This window comes from Strix aluco, chromosome 1, assembly GCF_031877795.1.
Source record: "Strix aluco isolate bStrAlu1 chromosome 1, bStrAlu1.hap1, whole genome shotgun sequence".
In the NCBI taxonomy this organism is placed as follows: Eukaryota; Metazoa; Chordata; class Aves; order Strigiformes; family Strigidae; genus Strix; species Strix aluco.
Window position 1 is genome coordinate 157,763,838 of NC_133931.1, and position 17,685 is coordinate 157,781,522.

Consider the following 17,685-nt stretch of genomic DNA (forward strand, 5'->3'; position numbering starts at 1 on the left):
GTTGGACAACTAATCAATTGAACTATTTTACCCAGAAGAAACTATCTGTTTTCTGTAAGGAGTTTTCATGCATCACTATTTATAAAGCCTGTATTTGCCTTAGACGTGAAATCTTAATTGGGTGTTACCTGATTGTTCAGAAATTGTCAACTGAAACGTTTAAAAACCTTACTTGGAAGTAACTGCTGGTGTCATCAGAGGCTGCTTTTTCTCAGAAGTCTGTTAATGAGCTACTGCTTTTGAACCATGTAAGGAAGGAGATATTTGCCCTGTTGCAGAGTATGAGAAGAGAGACACAGTGTATATACTTAATCCCCTGTAAATTGTAGCTCTTGTTCTTAAAAACCTTAAAAAACCCATGTGATTTGTTTTTAGGAAGGGTTGGGTGGTGGTTTTTTGTGGTTTTTTTTTTGCAATACAGCATATTTTGCTTTGTGCATTGGGCATTAAGAGGAAAACACTGATGTTGGAGGATTTTGTCCACAAAGCCAAGACAGCCCAATGCTTGAAGATGTTCAAGCTGGCAGGGTACCAAAGCTGCCTTAGAGCCTCAGGTAAAAGGGACTCTGTCCATTCAGAATGAGAAGGAAATGAGCTGTCTTTTCTGTGTCAGAGCACGCGGGAAGCCTACATCTGGGAGTCTGGGAGTCCAAATACTGATTTTTAGGCTACCAAGCAGGTGCACAGCAGGCGTAGAATAACAAACACTTGAACTTGTCCACCTTTACAGACCCCTGAATCTTCTACAAAAAAAAACATCACCATCCTTTGTCATAGCCATAAAAACCTGCTAACTTCTAAGTTTTGATTTGGGTATGATGTGATGGGCTAAATGAAAATTTTCTCTGGGCAGTGTTGCTGTCTAAGTCTCTTTATGAACACAAATAATCTCACTATGATAGGTTCCTTTGCAGGCCTTCAAGTCTTCCTAAAAGGCAGCAGAAGAAAGCAAAGGTAATGCCTCTCGTGCCTCTGTCTCCTCAGATGTGAAGTCAGCAAGACATTTATTCCTCAGTTCATACCTCAGCACCTTAATCACATCCTCTTAGATTCAGAAGTAGGTTATGTGAGGAATATGACTATGGAGGAATAAACTACAGAGCAGGAACACCCTGCAGTGGAGACTCTAGACTTTTTAAAAAGGGGATAGATCCCATGAGGAAAGGAGCATACCCAGCATTCTTCAGAAAAAGCCAAACCTACGGTTTTTGTAAAGTGACCCTTGAGCATTGGAAACAATCCATATTTCTCCTTTATCTATAAAGTTAGTTCTCACAGTGCCTCATATCAAGGAGACACTGAAGCCCAAGCATAGGGTCTGCTACCTATCAAATGTACATCATCAAGGTGATCAGGAGGAGCTGTTGAAGTGTTTAGTGTGCTCAGCACTCTTGCGCATCAAGCAGAGTGCCATTCTGTCAGATACCCCGTGATGTGTTGCCTTGTGTATGTGCTGATGGTGTTTTAAGATTTCTACTGGAATTTAGGTGGTCTACCAAAAATGTTCTCTATGGTTTTTCCCATTTCCCCTTTTTGTTGGCAGCCCTGCTTCTCGAGAGCTCTGTATCACAGAGCAAGGACTGGTAAATGCAGCAGTTCTTACAGTGCTTCAGCATTAAGCAGGCCCAGATTAGGATGTCTCAAACCACCCAACGATCCAGAATAAAGCCGTCAGGTGGATATGGAGGATATGCAGGCATTGCTGCTTATCCTGAACTGCAGCAGACAGGCAGTGCATTGCTGTTCAACGGGCTGTATGCGGGCACTGACTGCGTCCTTCTGCCACCTTCAGTGACCAGACACGGCACTAGGATGGGGCTGGGTCAGCTCTCAATGCCTCAGGAGATGTGTGGAGAACTGCAAGTCAGTGCAGCTGTGGGTCACATGCAGGATTTTTTCTTGCCTGTGATCATTACCTGTTAGTGTTTACGTTCATTATAGTAGTGGCAATGGATACGGTCCCACTAACAATGTATGAGGAGAGGCTGCGTATTCAAAAGTGAGTAGAAAGAGGGGCTAGAAATATGTTTCAGCACCTTTCACATATACGTATGATGGATTCATAGCACATCCAAGCAGGGAGCGTCATATCGATGTGAATACCTCACTTGTAGAGTGATTTAGGTGAATAGGGTCACCAACGTCTGCTTTGACAGGTGTTTTCATTCCAAAGGTCCCCTGCGTTTGGCAGCAACTGTTACACAACCAAAAAGAGTCCAATGACCGAATAGGATGCATCAAAATAACAATACTTTCTCCGCTAGACTCTGTTCTGGGGCTGAAGTGTGCAGGGATTGCTCCTGCATAAATATGTCTTCTGATTTTAAACTGACCTAGTATTTTAGGCACAACTGAAAATCATCACTAGACAGCATTTTTAGAATATATACTGAATTTACAATGTCTTAACATGGTACCTGATTGAGTTTTTCCATATGTTGTCTGTAAAATAATTTTTAGTTGCTAAAAGCAAAGAGCAATGGCATTCTGTACGTAACCAGTTACAATACTGGTGTTTTAAGGTCATTTGTTGTTCTCAGAAAGGCAATCAGAAAATGAAGTGAGGAGTCTGATCACTATAAAAAAGATCAGCAAATTGAATGATGCCTTAGGTGGCCTCATCATTTTGGATGCTGCTCATGGAAAAACCCAACAAAGTTTTCAGGCTCCATATGTGAAAGTACTTAACTTCAGCACGGATCCACCCATTAGCAAAACATTAGCTTCCCCACCTTAAATTTCAGGTTGGCCTTTGCATGCCACACACATGCCTTAGAGCAAGAGATGTTTTAAATAAATAATGTCTTGTTGTTTGTGTATACAATGCTCCTTTGCTGAGATATGTTTTAGTACTTACAGGGCAGATCTTAAAGCAAGAAACAAAAATAGCCCCTTAACAATAAACAGCGCAAGGTAAAAAAACTCACCTTATTTGTCCCCAAACTTGCAAGACCGTTTAACCACATACCTTTATGTCTAGAGGTTAGTCAAGGGCAGCAGGTGTGGGTGTGGGGAATATACACAGTGCTTCATGAGGCAAAATACCAGAATTAAATATAACCTAGGAAGTTCATCCTGATTTAAAAAACTAAGCTATAGTCTACTTGAAGTTTTACCCATATACTGTTAGCAACAAAGATCAGTCAAAGCACAAGACTGTAAAGAGAAGAAATACTAATTTTTTTGGTAGTGTTTAATTTCACTTTGAATAACATCATCTTTCCTAAATGTTCTCTCTAGTACTTTCCATACAAGGAACTCAGTGCTCCTATGAGTGCTAAGTCAAGCATCTTGTCAACCCTTGGAGGGGAAAAAAAAAAGAGGCAAATTTTCCTCTTCCACAGTGCTTTTGCATGGAAGTCCACAAGATTTAGTTCTGCTTTGCTTCTCACACCATCAGGAACAGTGGTCGCAGTGGGATATGATGATTTGTAGCAGCATCTTTTGTGGCCACACTCTCAAGTTTGAAATCGTTTGCATGACATGAGGGGTACCCGTAACACAGGCCTCGAGCAGAAGCAGCAGGTGTTAGAAACTGAGATCAGAATAGCCCTCATCATTTCACCCTCCTCTATTAATAAAAACCCGATCTCCTCAAGGCAGTAGCTTTTTGGATATAACCAAATGACTTGGCTATTTTTGGTCTGCATAAGCCTAATACTTGAAAAATCAAATGAAGGCAAGAGACTGAATGGGCATGTTTTCAGTGATGCTCCTGTGTTTTATTATGGCCTACTACTGTGGTCGGTGGAGTCAAAGGTTTGTTAACAGCTGGGCAAGCTAACGACAGAGAGGGCTGAAACCAGAGAACTGAAGTACCTAGGCCTAACAGCTCTTGCTCCCTGTCTGTGCTCGGAACATGCGGGGTAAAGCCAGGCCACAAGCCTAATCTGCGGCTGCTTGCCTGGACTCCCCTGGGGTGGTTATTTTCAATGACAGCAAGTTGTCTGTCTTGACAGAAGAACAAATCTAGGACTTCTGATACGTTGTGTTTGTGTTACTTAAAAATATCAAAATTAATTCTAAAAGGGCTAGTAACAAAGCTTACTGTGCTAAAGATGAAAAATAGGAGTGCAGTTTTTTAGTATATGTATATGTGTGTAGATGTATGTCTGTGTATATAGATACATAAAAAATAAAATAGGTTCCTGATTAGTCTGGGAATCTCAATTACTTTTGCTCACCTGGACTTCACAAAAAGAGACTGATCAAAACTGCAATGTTCCCACCTGCATTTTGACAAACCAGCATCTGTCAAAAGTGACAGGCTGTTTTGGGGGGATAAAAAAGTGCCAGATGATTTAAAGCCACGGGAGCTCTGTGGGATACACATAGAGGTGAGAGCACTCTGTGCTAGGGACTGAAAGCTCTTCAAGGGGAATCTGTGGTTTTGCTCTTTCCATTTAATAGGGATACAAGTCACAGAACAAAATAGATGCCCACCCTTTATGGGGGGAGCTCATGTCAGCCCCAAGGGAAGATTGTGGAAGTAGTTTGAGGGATGTGTAGTCCTTTTCTTGAAAATAATCAGTGCAGAGGGAAATGGGACCTCCAAATACAATGCACTGTACACATTTAACACCTTTGCCTAAATCTAGGGTTGGGGACAGAGTGATTTTTCTTTTTTTTTTTTTTTTTTTATTGCCAGTAGATGGATAGCTGGATATATATTCTTTTTCTACAGTCACCAAAATCAACTTAATTATTAAAAAAATGCAGCAGTGATCACTGGGACTCCTGCAGCCCTTTACATCTGCTAGAAGGGTGCTTATTAACAGTAGGCAGTTACAGATAAACATGTAAGTGGAAAAAATAACCTTGAAAAGACTTCTCCAGCTCTTACTCTTGCTGGAGCAAAGATCAATTTGTGTGCACAAGCAGGTCTGTGTTAACCACAAAGTGCCTTGTGGAAGAGAATAATCTCTTAGGATCACTAAGCCCAACAGTCCCAATTCTTGTCCGCTTTTCTGGACAGTGTCACGTGTGGGTGCTCTTTCTCTTCCCATATTTACAGTTCCTCTCCTATTATTATCCCGACCTTTGCTTTTTGTTTGAGGTGTTTGACGTTGAATAAGAATGGTAAGTTAAAGGAGAACTGCCTCATGCTATGAAAAAAAATAACCAACAATGTTGTTTATATGAAGTTATTTTGACTGCTGCATATTACTAGCACTCTAATGAGAAATAATTCCTTTTTGTTTTCCACAACCTTGCTCTTTGATACTCTGATTTTCGTAGCCTACATGTTGTCACAAGATTGCAATACCTTTTAAAAGTATATTTTTATAGAATGAGTTGTAGGGAACAAGCAATGTGTGCTTGGGTGCAGGTGGTATTTAAAAAACAAAAACTAAAACCGCCAAAAAACCCCAGCGAACTACTACTATTCAGCAGTAGTCCTTCCCGTTTCAAGCAGAATGGGTGCCCTCTGCAGGTAACTATTTTCAGATTAGGTTTTTGGATGTGTGCCCCCTTCTATTTCTGAGTGTCAAGGTCTTAGCACGATAGACCAGTACTATTTTGTGTGTTTTAATGTAGATTTTCAACCCTGGCTGTAAACCCAGGCAAGCAAATGGAACTGAGACATGGGTGCACCAAGCAGCTGTTTTGCATCCAAATATGATCTTTCCCTAAAGTGTGTGTGAGGGGTTGTGTGGGTGGGTGTTGGAGTAAATATTTTTCCTGACAGTGTTTTCATTCGGGTTTTTTTTTTTAAATCTTTTTTAATGGCAAGAAGGTAACTATAAAGTTGTACTCTGTAGTAACCTGCCACTGGAACATGTACAGAATGAACAGGCCAAAGGGAGACAGGAAACACTACTGAGTGTTTCTTGCTTGCCTTAAAGAGGTCATTGTACATTCCACTTTTTTCTTTTTCTCTTCAGCCAGTCATGCCCATGCAGGTTCAGGTACTCCGAGTGGAGTGTGTAAAGAGGGAGCTGTACGCCTCTCTAAGGCACAAGTGCTATGGGATTGCTCTTTCTCCTGGCTTTGTAACACGCAGTTCTGCTCGGTGACACCCTGGCAGTGTGGAGGGAGGGGAAGAGGTCAGCGAGGATGCTGGTGAGGTCTGAGCTGCACTAGATGTCACATCACTAGTAATAAAGCCTTGCAGCTAGGCAGCGCCTAGCCTCTTCCTTTGCCTGCCTCTTCTGGAAAGTGTGACACTGGCAAACTCGCTGGCAGCAGCTGAATGGAAAGGTCGAGAGGAACACAACTGCAACTTTAACCTGAATGTGTCTATCTGTTTTCTCTTCCCTCTCTCTCATCACTGCAGTGACCACCTCTTAGCCGAGCACAACGCTTCATCTCATCCCAAAATGCTCTTCTGGCACAGCCAGCCTGAACATTACCACCATCACCAGTATCCCGCCAGTAACAGCAGCTACCTGCGGTAAGAAAAGAACAGGGGTGATTTTTAATAATTATTATAATGCTATAACATACAAGAATGCAGACTGCATAGCCTTTGCTAATTCACAAGCCTTCAAATAGAGCGGGTGATCGCAGACCCTTTGAGAACAGTTTAAGGACAGTCAACGTAGTGGAGATCTACTTTACTATAGCTTCACAATTTTTACAAACCACGGCACCATCTGTGTGTGCTAGTAACAGTGATAGGAATGTTTTACTGCTTAATACGATAGCCCAGATGTCTTAATTTTTTGTTTCTTTTCAGAATTACATTCGCAGTCTGTAGATAAAAGTCTGTTTAGATGAAGTATTACAGACTTAGAAACACCTTGATGTTTTACGTCTGCTTTGATTATCTGCCGAAGCTCAGCTGATCTGCAGATCAGGACTGTGGGCTGCTTGTCCTATCAGTCCAGGCACACTGGCTAAACACTTGGCATTGAAATTCTGATGCAATATATAGCTTATTGCATCAGCATATTCCTGTGATCCGTGAGCCTACTTTACCTCTTCATGACTAAAATAGTTGTGTACAGCATTCAGGTTTTTCTTACAATTAAAAATGATTATGCTTTGACAAGAGCTAAGCTCACAGATTCCAGATAATGTTGATGTTAATTGATTTTCAATTTATAATGTGATTCACTCTCTGTATTAAGCTTGAGCTTATTACTTTTGGGCTAAATACAATGTGTGTAAACCTGGTAGTGTTTAATGATCTACCTTGACACAGCTTTTTGTATGTTGGCAGTCTCACACCTATAGCTGTATTACAACATTACTTCTGCGCTGGTAGAATTGTCAAGTAGCGTGTTTTTAATAGAAATGTGTAAAGTTTTGGGTTTAAAAAAAAGGAATTGAGGCTGTATTTGGGTTCCGAAGTGTGAAATTAATGAAACTGCAGTGGAGTGTTATAAAATCAGTCCATTTCAATACAAGGGTCAGGGTGATTTGAAACTTAGGCTGGCTGACACAAGTATGTAGCACAAAGAACACTGTTCCTATTGACCCGGGCAGTGAGCCAGAAACGAAGAATGGGTGCTGGAGCTCCCTGATGCAATCCTGTTTACAAGTGACGTGCACAGTTCCCAGTGCAGAAGAAACCAAACAGCAAGGGAAAGTGAGGATGTCCACTCGCACCTCCAGTCCCCCCTTCTTCGGCCTCTGCTCAGCCTAGAGGAGGTGCGTCCCCTCCTCGCTGTTCTTGGGACCGTGCTCTCTCAAGGCCCGTTCTCACCACGTCCTTGTCTTTCTTCATCGCTTCCCTGTATTTTCTTCTGTTTCCCCACCCTTATCTAAGAGTCCCTCTGAAGTTACTCTTCCCACGCACTTTTGAGCACCTGCCTTTAGGTTGGTATGGCAGCATGCATCTGTGTTTTGGCACTGAAACACAACGCGGGGGGGAGGGACGCTTCCATAAATTAAGGGTTGTGTACAGGAGCTAACCAGATTGGCCCTTGAGACTGTCTACCCTCAGCAGAAATGCAAACCAGATCAGGCTTCAGACTGGTCATAATCATCAGGTTTCTTGGCTCTGTCCCGAGTGCTTCACCCTTAGTGAAGCAGCACCCTTCAGCCCTGCATCTGGCCATCAGCGAGGCTTATACAGAGACAGCAGTCAACGCCAGGGCAGGATGCCAGCCAGCATCAGTGAAGAGCAGATGGAGAAAGGAGTGTCCCAGGATCCCTTCTCCCACATCCCAGTAGAACTGTACTTAGAATGCATTTATGTAGATATATTTGCAAAATCGGGCTCCCACTGCACGTGCTTGCTCTCTGTTATATCAAGTCTCCAATTCCAGTTAGTGGGTCTGGTGACAGGGACATGCAGAAATGGAACGGCAGGGCCACAGGAAATGTCACCTCTGACAAATTAGGCTTGAGGGTTTGGCCTGCTCAGAGGGTTAGAGAAGCAATTTGAAATCTCAGAATGCTTAACTCCTGTTTTAGACTCCACCAGGCAGGTAGAAAGTTCTGAATGTTTTTCATGTAGGCAAAGCTTGGGAGGGAGCCAGGAGGAAAGCAACATCGTTCTATAAAGTATAGAGGGTCTTCTCTGTCCCGTAGCCTCTGCTCTCAGCTTTATTGGTAAGTAAGTATTTAACGATTTAGGCACAAATTCTGCAATCTCATCCTCAAAACAGGTTCATGTGCTCAACTTGTGGGATTCTGCGTGGGTCTTATATTGTCTATGTTGCAGAACAGGAATTTTATTAGGAAAAGGGCATAAAAAATGTACCATATGTGCAATAGTATGTGGATTTTTCAGTGGTTCCTATTTGGTTAGACCCACTCTAGTCTTCTGTGGAATACAGACAGCATCAAAAGCGTGACAGTTTTTCCAGTCAAGACCAACCACGTCCTGGGCTGCACCCAGAGCAGTGTTGCCAGCAGGTCGAGGGAGGGGATTCTCCCCCTCTGCTCTTGTGAGACCCCCCCTGCAGTGCTGTGTCCAGCTCTTGGGCCCCCAACATAAGAAGGATGTGGACCTGCTCAAGCGGATCCAGAGGAGGCCATGACGATGGTCAGGGGCTGGAGCACCTCCCCTGTGAGGACAGGCTGAGAGAGTTGGGGGTGTTCAGCCTGGAGAAGAGACGGCTCTGGGGAAACCTTATAGTGGCTTTCCAGTACTTAAAGGGAGCTACAGGAAAGATGGGGAGGGACTCTTGATCAGGGGGTGTGGTGATAGGATGAGGGGTAATAGTTTTAAACTGAAAGAGGGTGGATTTAGATTAGAGATAAGGAAGAAATTCTTCCCTGTGAGGGTGGTGAGACACTGGCACAGGTTGCCCAGAGCAGCTGTGGCTGCCCCCTCCCTGGAAGGGTTCCAGGCCAGGTTGGACCAGGCTTTGAGCAACCTGGGCTAGTGGAAGGTGTCCCTGCACATGGCAGGGGGGCTGAACTAGATGGTCTGTGAGGTCCCTTCCAACCCAAACCATTCTATGGTTCTATGAAGACCATTTGTTTCTCATAAAGAATAAGAACAACTTTACTTTTGCAATAGAAATCTGTATTCTTTATTTGCTTAGTCTTTAAAATAGCTTGCACTTGACTGTACTCTCCCTAAGTGTAAGGCATATATGTAAGTTCAGCAACAAATCATCCCAAAAGTTAAATTATGGGAAGACTAACAGAAAGAGTAGGATTAAAAATTAAAAAAAAAAGCTACGGAAGCAGCTACCATTCATACTACAATATGCAGACCATCAACTGTAGGCATTAAAAAAATCACAAGGCTAGCGTAAGAACTGAAAAATAGAATAGAACATTTTTGTTTTCAAGGTTTCTGTTTGTAATCACTATCTGCCTAAAGATGTTTTCAAACTCTTTTGGCAAAAGTTGAGAACGCTGCATCATAATTACAAAAAGTAGAGATTTAGGTGGATTACTTGGGTAGATTTGCACTGAAGCTGTAACTCCATCGGTTGGAGCTGGCTCGATCTGGCTGGAAAGCAGTGCTTGTGTGCACTGCTGATCCTCAGCAGATGATCTGAGAACGGGACTGACCAAGGAACGTGCCCCAAAGAAACAAACATATCGCAGGCCTGCACTTTAAAAACAACAAAACCCAAACACACGCCACAAACCTCTACAGAAAACTTGTTGTAAATTAGCCAGGGATATAAATAATGCTAAAGAAAAATGTAGGTACTTTAATATTCATATTTTAACAGAAAAAGGACACTTTGTGTCCTAAAATAGCTAAAGAGAACATCTTCAGAAATACAAAGTCAGTTTGTTTATCATGAATAAGCTTTACTCAGTTGTTAAAGACTGAACTGCAAGAGGATGAGTCTTACTCTATCCACTGAAGATACCCTCACCAGAGACTGGAATTTATGTCAGAAGGAAAAAAATTCCCATTATAAAAATCATAAATTTATGATCTTGTAACTGCTATGTAGCTATGTTAATGTAAGTATAGTAAGCAGATAAACCAGTTTTGCTATGCATAAATCATATCTGTATCTGGCTTCTCTGGTCTTTGATCCTGTCTTAACTTACCTCTCTGACTGTTAGAAGTAGAAAGTGCACTCCTAGTTTTCCACAAACCACCACTTTCTTTTGTATCACTTACAAAAGTGGGTCTTTGTGTTATTTATGCTACCTTTCTTTTACAAAGTCCACTTTAGATCTACAAATGTCTACTTAGGGTAAGGTTTGAGTTCTCAACTAAACTCTGTAGTTCTTTAATGACAGGGGTTTAAGCTAACTTTTTATGCTGAATAGTGATTAATCTACTGTTGTACGCTGAAAAATGCCTACTAATTTATTAACTGGACCATAAACATCCCATAACCGTCACTGAAATTAATTAATGCCATCATTTGGGTTGTTACAATCTTCGTAAGTGCTAACAAATATTTCCATCGTAATAATAAATCAATGAATTCAAGGTATTGTTGTCAGCTTGTCAGGCTTCAAAAAGAGGTATTTTGTCTGTGGTAATTTCAGTTCTTCTCACTAAAAGCTGTAACTTGGTATCTAGTGCCTATGCTAGTGACTTGTCCGTGAGCCCCTGCCCTCTTCATGAATTTCCCTTTTTTAAGCTTCCTCTTATATGCAAATGAATTGTTCATCTGTCCATAGACAGGCAGAGAACTCTTGCATCAAATACAGCAGCAGAAACACCAGTACCATTTTCTGGAGAAGCTGGCAGTTGTATCTTAACTTGCAAATTGCCTTTAAAACTCATAAATCATGGTCTGTGTGCTTCTCTTTGAGGGTGTGCATTTTGAACAACAGCAAGTATTTTGTTAATTATTAATGAATTTAGGGCCTTCCTGACTTGTATCTTTTGAAAAACTTGTGTGATTGTGCTTAAAGCATGGAACTATATGATCAAAATATATTTTACAGTCTCAGTACTTTTCTGTACTTTGCTCACTGGATGTATCATTCTAATGACACTTCTCACAAAATTATTTAACTATCTTCTGAATTATTAACTTTTGAGATTTTGGGGAACTCTTCTTTACGTGAAGTCGTGGGTTACTTACCCTGTTGGCACCCCCTCACTGGACTAAGTATTTTATGACCAGAGGGGACAGGATTATAATTTAAACCACTGGCAGTTCCAGTTCTTCCTTGCATTCCTCCTAGTCTTCTCCAACAGCCAGGCCATTATAATCGGTAAGAATTATTTATTAAAAGTTTAGCTGCTTCCTGGATCCTTTCCTTGGCAAATGCAAAATAATCAATTTTAATAACAGCATAAAATCAAGCTATTTTAGCAATTTTTACAAAATATAAATTCATATCCCAGAAAGACAAATTTGATGCTGCTTGAATACATCTGGATTTTGCTCAGTTTGGTCTGTTGAAGGAAAGAAAGGCAGTCTTAATGCTGCTAAAAACCTACAAAATGGACTTGCTGTAAAATGGGCCAAGAAACAAATGAAAGGCCAGAGAGAAACAGAGGGAATGAATATTAAGCCAAGACAATTCTTTCTAGGTACTGCACTTTTCACCTCACCACAGGTGGGTGCAGTTTTACCCGCAGATGCCAACAGCTCTATCTCCTTGCTCTATGTCCATTTACAGCAGCTTCCTTCCAGCGATTAAGTGATAAAAGGGCTCTGACCTGAGAGCACGTTCCTCTGAGCTCCTCGTTTCTGCGTTAGCCCTGCCTGCAGGTGCCATGGGAGCCTTCACGTTCAACACTTTTAAGAAGCTGGAGACTTTTGACTCCAGGATGCGGAAGGGGGTTGAGATTTCATTCTTCAAATTAAGTAGTGTATTTATAGTATAAGTTGGGTAGTTCACGAGATATTTTTCTGCTTTGCATGCTTGCAGGTACTCCTTTTTTTTGTCCTTCTATTTTCCCTTAGTATTGAAAAGTGTTAGTCTTTTAGATTGTGATACATTCGGATTTTTTCGGGCAGGCTCCTCTGCGGTCTTTTGAAAATGCTGTAGGTTAAGGCAAGGCCAAGTAGCCTTCCTATCACCTTTACTCCGCCATGAATATGAACTTGACTTACTGCGATGTAAAAAAATCCACCTTACGGGCTTGACAGACCGAAGGAGGGCACAGGGCTCTAAGAGAGATGGCGTCCGCCATTACCTGGGCCTCCCTAGTGCCTCAGACGCCCCCGGGGATCGCCCCTCTGCCTTCGAGCGTCTGCCCAACCGGCGCTGACAGCGTCCGCGGCCGTTACACAGGCTCCGGCTGCCGTGACGGCTCTGGAGGAAGCGGGTCGCGCTGGGGCAAACCGTCCCCGCCCAGCAGTTACCGCCCCGGAGGCGGAGGAACAAACCGGGCTGTTCCAGGGCCCGGCCCGGGGCCGAGGAGCCGCCACTCGGAGCGGGGGCTCAGGACGGCGGCCGCCGCTCTTCGCCCGCCCAGCCCGCGCGGCCCTGGCACCGCTTCCCGCCCACCCCGCTCTTCCGCTTCCGGGGCGGGCGCTCCCAGCATGCCGCGCGGCGGCGGGAGGGCGGAAGCGCGCCTCAGCACGGCGCGACGGGGCCCCCGGCTCTGGGGCGGGGCTCCGGGCCCCGTCACCCGGTGACGTCGCCTGGCGTGAGGAAGTGCGCGGTCATTGGCTGGGATTCGCTCTCTCCCCCTCCCCGACCTCCTCTGATTGGTCCCTTCGGCGGAGGCCAGCCAATGGGCGACCGCGGGAGCGGGAGGGCCCTGCCCCGGCAGCCGCTCGGGGGTGGAAGTCGTCGCCATGTTGGCGTGAGCGGCGGCGCTGCGCGCGAGCGGGGCTACGCCGGAGCGGCGCGCGGCTCCGGCGGCGGCAGCGGGGGGGAGGGGGGGTGGGGCGCGGCGGGGAGCCCCGCGGGGCGGCCGTTACAGCCGCGCCAGGCGGGCGGTGGCGGCTCCCCGGCGGGGCTGTTGTGGCGGCGGGTGCCCGCGCTGCTGCTGCTGCCGCCGCCGCCGCCTCCCCCGTGTGAATGATGCGGCGGGAGGCGCCGCTGGGCTGGGTCGGAGCTCGGGCGGTGGCAGAAGCAGCGGCGGCGGCCCTGGGCAGCGTCCGGCCGGAGGCGGCGGGGAAGAGCGCGGTGGCGGCGGAGGAGGAGGCGGCGGCCGCCCGGTCCCCAGCCCCCCGTGGCGGCCGGGCGAGCGCAGGATGCTGAGAGCGACCCCGCGCCCTGGTCGCGCCGCGGGGAAAGGGCCCCCCCGGGGCTGAACGCGGACTCCCCCTTCCTCCCGCCCTGCACGCGTTTCCCACACACCCCCCACACACACCCCCCGCCCGCCTCCCCCAGCCCCTCGCTCCCTCCCGGCGCCGCCCGCCGAGACGCCGCCTCCCGGCGGAGCAGCAGCGGCGGCGGCGGCTCCGGGGCTGAGCGGCTCCTCCCCGTCCGGCTCCTCCCGCGGGAGCGCGGCGGGCGGTGGAAGATGGCGTGGGTGCTGAAGATGGATGAAGTGATCGAGTCCGGGTTGGTGCACGACTTCGACGCCAGCCTCTCCGGCATCGGGCAGGAGCTGGGAGCCGGTGCCTACAGCATGAGGTAACGCATCGCCGGCGCTCCGGGCCGCCCTGCCCTGCCCGCGCGGGAAGGAACAGGGGCTTCCCCTCTGCTTTTTCCCTCTTTTCCTCTATTCTTTTTTTTTTTTTTCCCCTCCTTTCGGTTCTTGGAGCCTTTTCCCGAGAAGCGGGCACGTGGCGGAGGCCGGCCCGGTGGCTCCTGGTAGCCGCTGCCGCCGCCTCTTCCCCGGTACTGGCTGCCGTGTGCTCCGCATGGCGTGAGGGGCTGCCCCGCGGGTCCGTCCCCGTCCCCCCGCCCCGGGCACACGCCTTTCGCTTGGGCTGGGATGCTTTGCCCTATATTTATTATCTCTGCTGTAAAAATGGTATTTCTCTGTCCTCTGGCTGTGTAACTGCACCCCGTGTTTCTGGAGATTATCATATTGCACTCGCCGAATATAATTCTGCTTCATAATAAGCGGTAGCTGTTTTCTCTAACGTTTAAAAAAATGTTCTTTCTCGAGAAAGTAAACGTTGTGGTAGTTAATAGGGTAGTAATGGCTGTACTGTAATCAGTCTGTCGAGTCTTTCATGTTTCTGTGTAGTATGTGTCTTTAGTGATGTTTTTTTTTCCTTGTCATGAAGCTCTTTCCGCTCTTAATCAACTTGGCAGTTTCTTCACCTTTTGATTGTTTTACAGTAAAAGTGTTTAAATAGCGTTTGGGTGTGCTTTTTCAGAGTTAAGATAAAACTGTACTTGTTTGAAATAAGAACGGTTTATCTCACTTAGGGGCAAAACGTGGACTTCCCGAGTGGCTTATGAGCGTGAAAAAGGGAAACTGCTTTGGAGATGCTGGGAGGAGACATTTTAGTTTAAGGCTTTCAACAGGATTAGACTGTGTTTTGAGAGTCTGGAGCAGTAAGACCACTGGCATTTGAGAGTTTTGATGGCCTAGCCTGTATGGAAGATGTGTTCTCTCTCAGTTACCTGAAACTTGGAGGCCACCACAACTTTGAGCTCTTATATGCGTGTTAAGGCAGTACTTCCCAGGTGAAGTGTAGGTACTGCAGTGTCTTTGTTCAAAGTTGTAAAGGGTTTCAGCTGAATAGAAATGAGAACCCTTTTGCTAGTACTTGGGATTGTGAGCTCAGCAGGTTTATGGTGAGATACATATTTGATGGGGCTTTTGTTTCGTGTGGGGTTTGAGGGTTTTTTTTTTAATTAAAAATAACTTTGAGAACTTGCCAGTACAGGGAACAAGGTGATTCACTTCTCTTTATGAGAATACTCCTGGTTTTGTATTCAACTCATCTGGATTTTATTCCGCTTCTGTCCCATTTCTGTCTCTGTTGAGTGAACGTTGACCCCACAAAGCGGTGTGCCAGTTTTTGTGGGCAGCTGTATGGCAGTTGCATGGATGGCTTCTCAGCATTGGGTTTCTGGTTATCTTTTCCTTGTGCTCACACCAATGGGTAATGCATGCACTCCTGTTCAAGAACCGTTTTTCCTTCTCTGTTGTGATCCAGTTCTTTCTAGGATTTCTTAGAATTAAGTTTTGAGTTTTGGCTGGAATGGCTTTTTAAAAACTTCCCTTTCTCTAAAGAAAAGACTTCATTTCTCCTCCCAGTAATACAGTTTAGTTTCTTGAAACTTTAAGAATTTTAATCTTTACTGTTGTTGTGTAGATTTTCTTCTGCTCTTACCATCCTTTTATGGTGGGCAGCAATCCTCAGTGGTTTTTTAGTTACATATACCTGCCTATTAGGATATTTTGAATTACCACAAAGAGTTGTAGCAGTGAAAAACAGCTCTTAAAAAGTAATTGCACAGGTGAAGCTATACATGAGTCTTAAATTTTGTTGCACGCTTTTATGTTTGTGATGAGATGCAAGGATTTTTGGAACACACATGTTATTTGTCACTTATATCTCTGAACACATAGTTAAAGGGATCGCCTAATTGTAATTAGTGTTTGCTGGATTCAGAGTGATTTCAGCAAGTATGTTATTTTATGTCTTGCGGAGGTTTTTACTTTAGGGAGATCACATCCTGTTAAGTCAGAGGGGAAAACTAAGAGAAGTGGCAGAGCATGAAGAGTGAAGATACTACTCTTGTCACTGTTCTGTGCAGTGCCAGTAGAAGCTAATCACCTGTCACTTCCTTACAAAAGAAAATGATAGAAGAAAAAAAGAAATATTCTCTAGAGGAGAATAATGGGAGAACTCCCCAAGCTATATGCCCCTGCATTTTGCTAGGAAGACCTGCACATAACCCTTTTACCTATTAGGGTTGTATATAATGTAGTTGATGCTTCCTCAAGTTGATGATCAGTCAGTGCCCTGAAGTAGAATATATGGTATTACTCCTGTGTTTATTCTTAAGAAAACTGATCATGTCCATTGAGCAGTAACTGTAGGGTTTTTTAAAAGGAAGTTAATTGGGCAAAGTTTCTCTGAAGATTCATACGGTTTTAAATAGTTCTCAGAATTTCCTTAAAATCTTGAAACCCAGTTTTTCTGATTCTCATGTCTTCTCATGCAATAAGAAACTGCCTATAAACACAAAATTCAGTTCAGTTGATAGTAATTGTCAAATGTGTCAAATAACTTGGAAACCTATATAAAAACGTGGTACTTCTAGTGATAGTGAGTTTTGAGTCTTTCTGTTAACTTTAGTTGGTAGTGACACTATTGTATAGATTTAAGACACTCATAGTGGTTTCTTGCAAATCCATCATCATAGCCATTGTAACACAGCAAGAATTGTGTAATTTTGGGGAGCACTGATCATAGCTGTGAACTGATAAAAAATGGAGGCTATTTCATTGAAGAGAGAAGTTTCAGGAACTGCCAGCCATTTCTCTAGCACAATTCCATTTTTCATGTAATGAATTATTTGATTAATGAATAGATTTAAGTTGAATGGGCATTAATGTAAAGACAAGTACCTTAATGGCTGATTTTTTTATGTGTAATTTGGAAGCCTAGTATATGGATTTATTCCAATGGTATTTGTAGTGCTAAAATTGAGGCCTGCCATTGGGGAACTTGATTATTTCAGAAGTAGCTATTTTGGTATATATTTCTAGATTAAAACCTGAAGTTTATTAAACTAAATTGGAAAAGATGCCTCTTAGTTCTGAAACAGTGAAGTCTATACAAAACACTGTGTGAAACTATATCCAGACAGTCCTCTGTGGAGAATCGAGTCAGTTTGACTCTGCTGCATCTCCCAAATACTTGGAGAGTCTTTGGAGCTGGCTGCTGCCTTGGTTGAAAAGAACAGAAACCTAACTGCAGTCAGTCTTGCTTCCTTACTGTGCTGTGGAGAGCCTTGGATGGATCCCAAGTGAGAGAACTTTGTGGATCAACTCTCCTCCAAGACTTAGGCTAAAGGTGGTCTGTAAGGATTTGGGGGACCATTGTCTTAGAACTTACAGCTTTGTTTTCAGGTGGAGAAGAGAGGGAGGGGTGTTGTCTTCTAACAGCTTTTGGGTCCCTGACATCCTTTTTTTGCCTTCTGATGAACAGGATTGGATCATGACAGTTACTGTCTTAATTTTATAGTCACTGTGCAAAAATTTTAAAAAAAGGAGTTATTCAGGCCCTGTTTTCCTTGTGGCTGTTGTTAATTTTTGATAGACAAAATGAGTGTTTATGCTTCCCCTAACGCCTCCCACTCTTTTGAGGCTGCTACTGGTTATGCTGGGTTTTAAGAGGAGTGCTTACTGAAGGTATCCTGAAATTTTTTTCTTTTCTTTTTAAGATGAACACAGTATTTTCTGCAGAATACATTAAAAATCTTCTGTGCACTGGTCTGTTCTATTTTTATGTATTGCACTGTAGAAAAAATAAT

At 44.3% G+C, this 17,685-nt stretch overlaps 1 protein-coding gene across 3 annotated transcripts in view; it reads left to right on the forward strand.

Moving 5' to 3' along the window:
- Positions 1 to 13,177: 13,177 nt before the first annotated feature.
- Positions 13,178 to 17,685, forward strand: part of UBP1 (upstream binding protein 1) — a 41,796-nt gene continuing 37,288 nt past the window's right edge. The window contains exon 1 of one of the 3 annotated variants that reach the window (XM_074842395.1): positions 13,178 to 13,872. In XM_074842395.1, the coding sequence (XP_074698496.1) occupies positions 13,760 to 13,872 (113 nt within the window). In that variant the 5' untranslated portion in view covers positions 13,178 to 13,759. The remainder of the gene's footprint in view (positions 13,873 to 17,685) is intronic. The other 2 variants (XM_074842385.1, XM_074842405.1) reach the window with 2 other exon arrangements.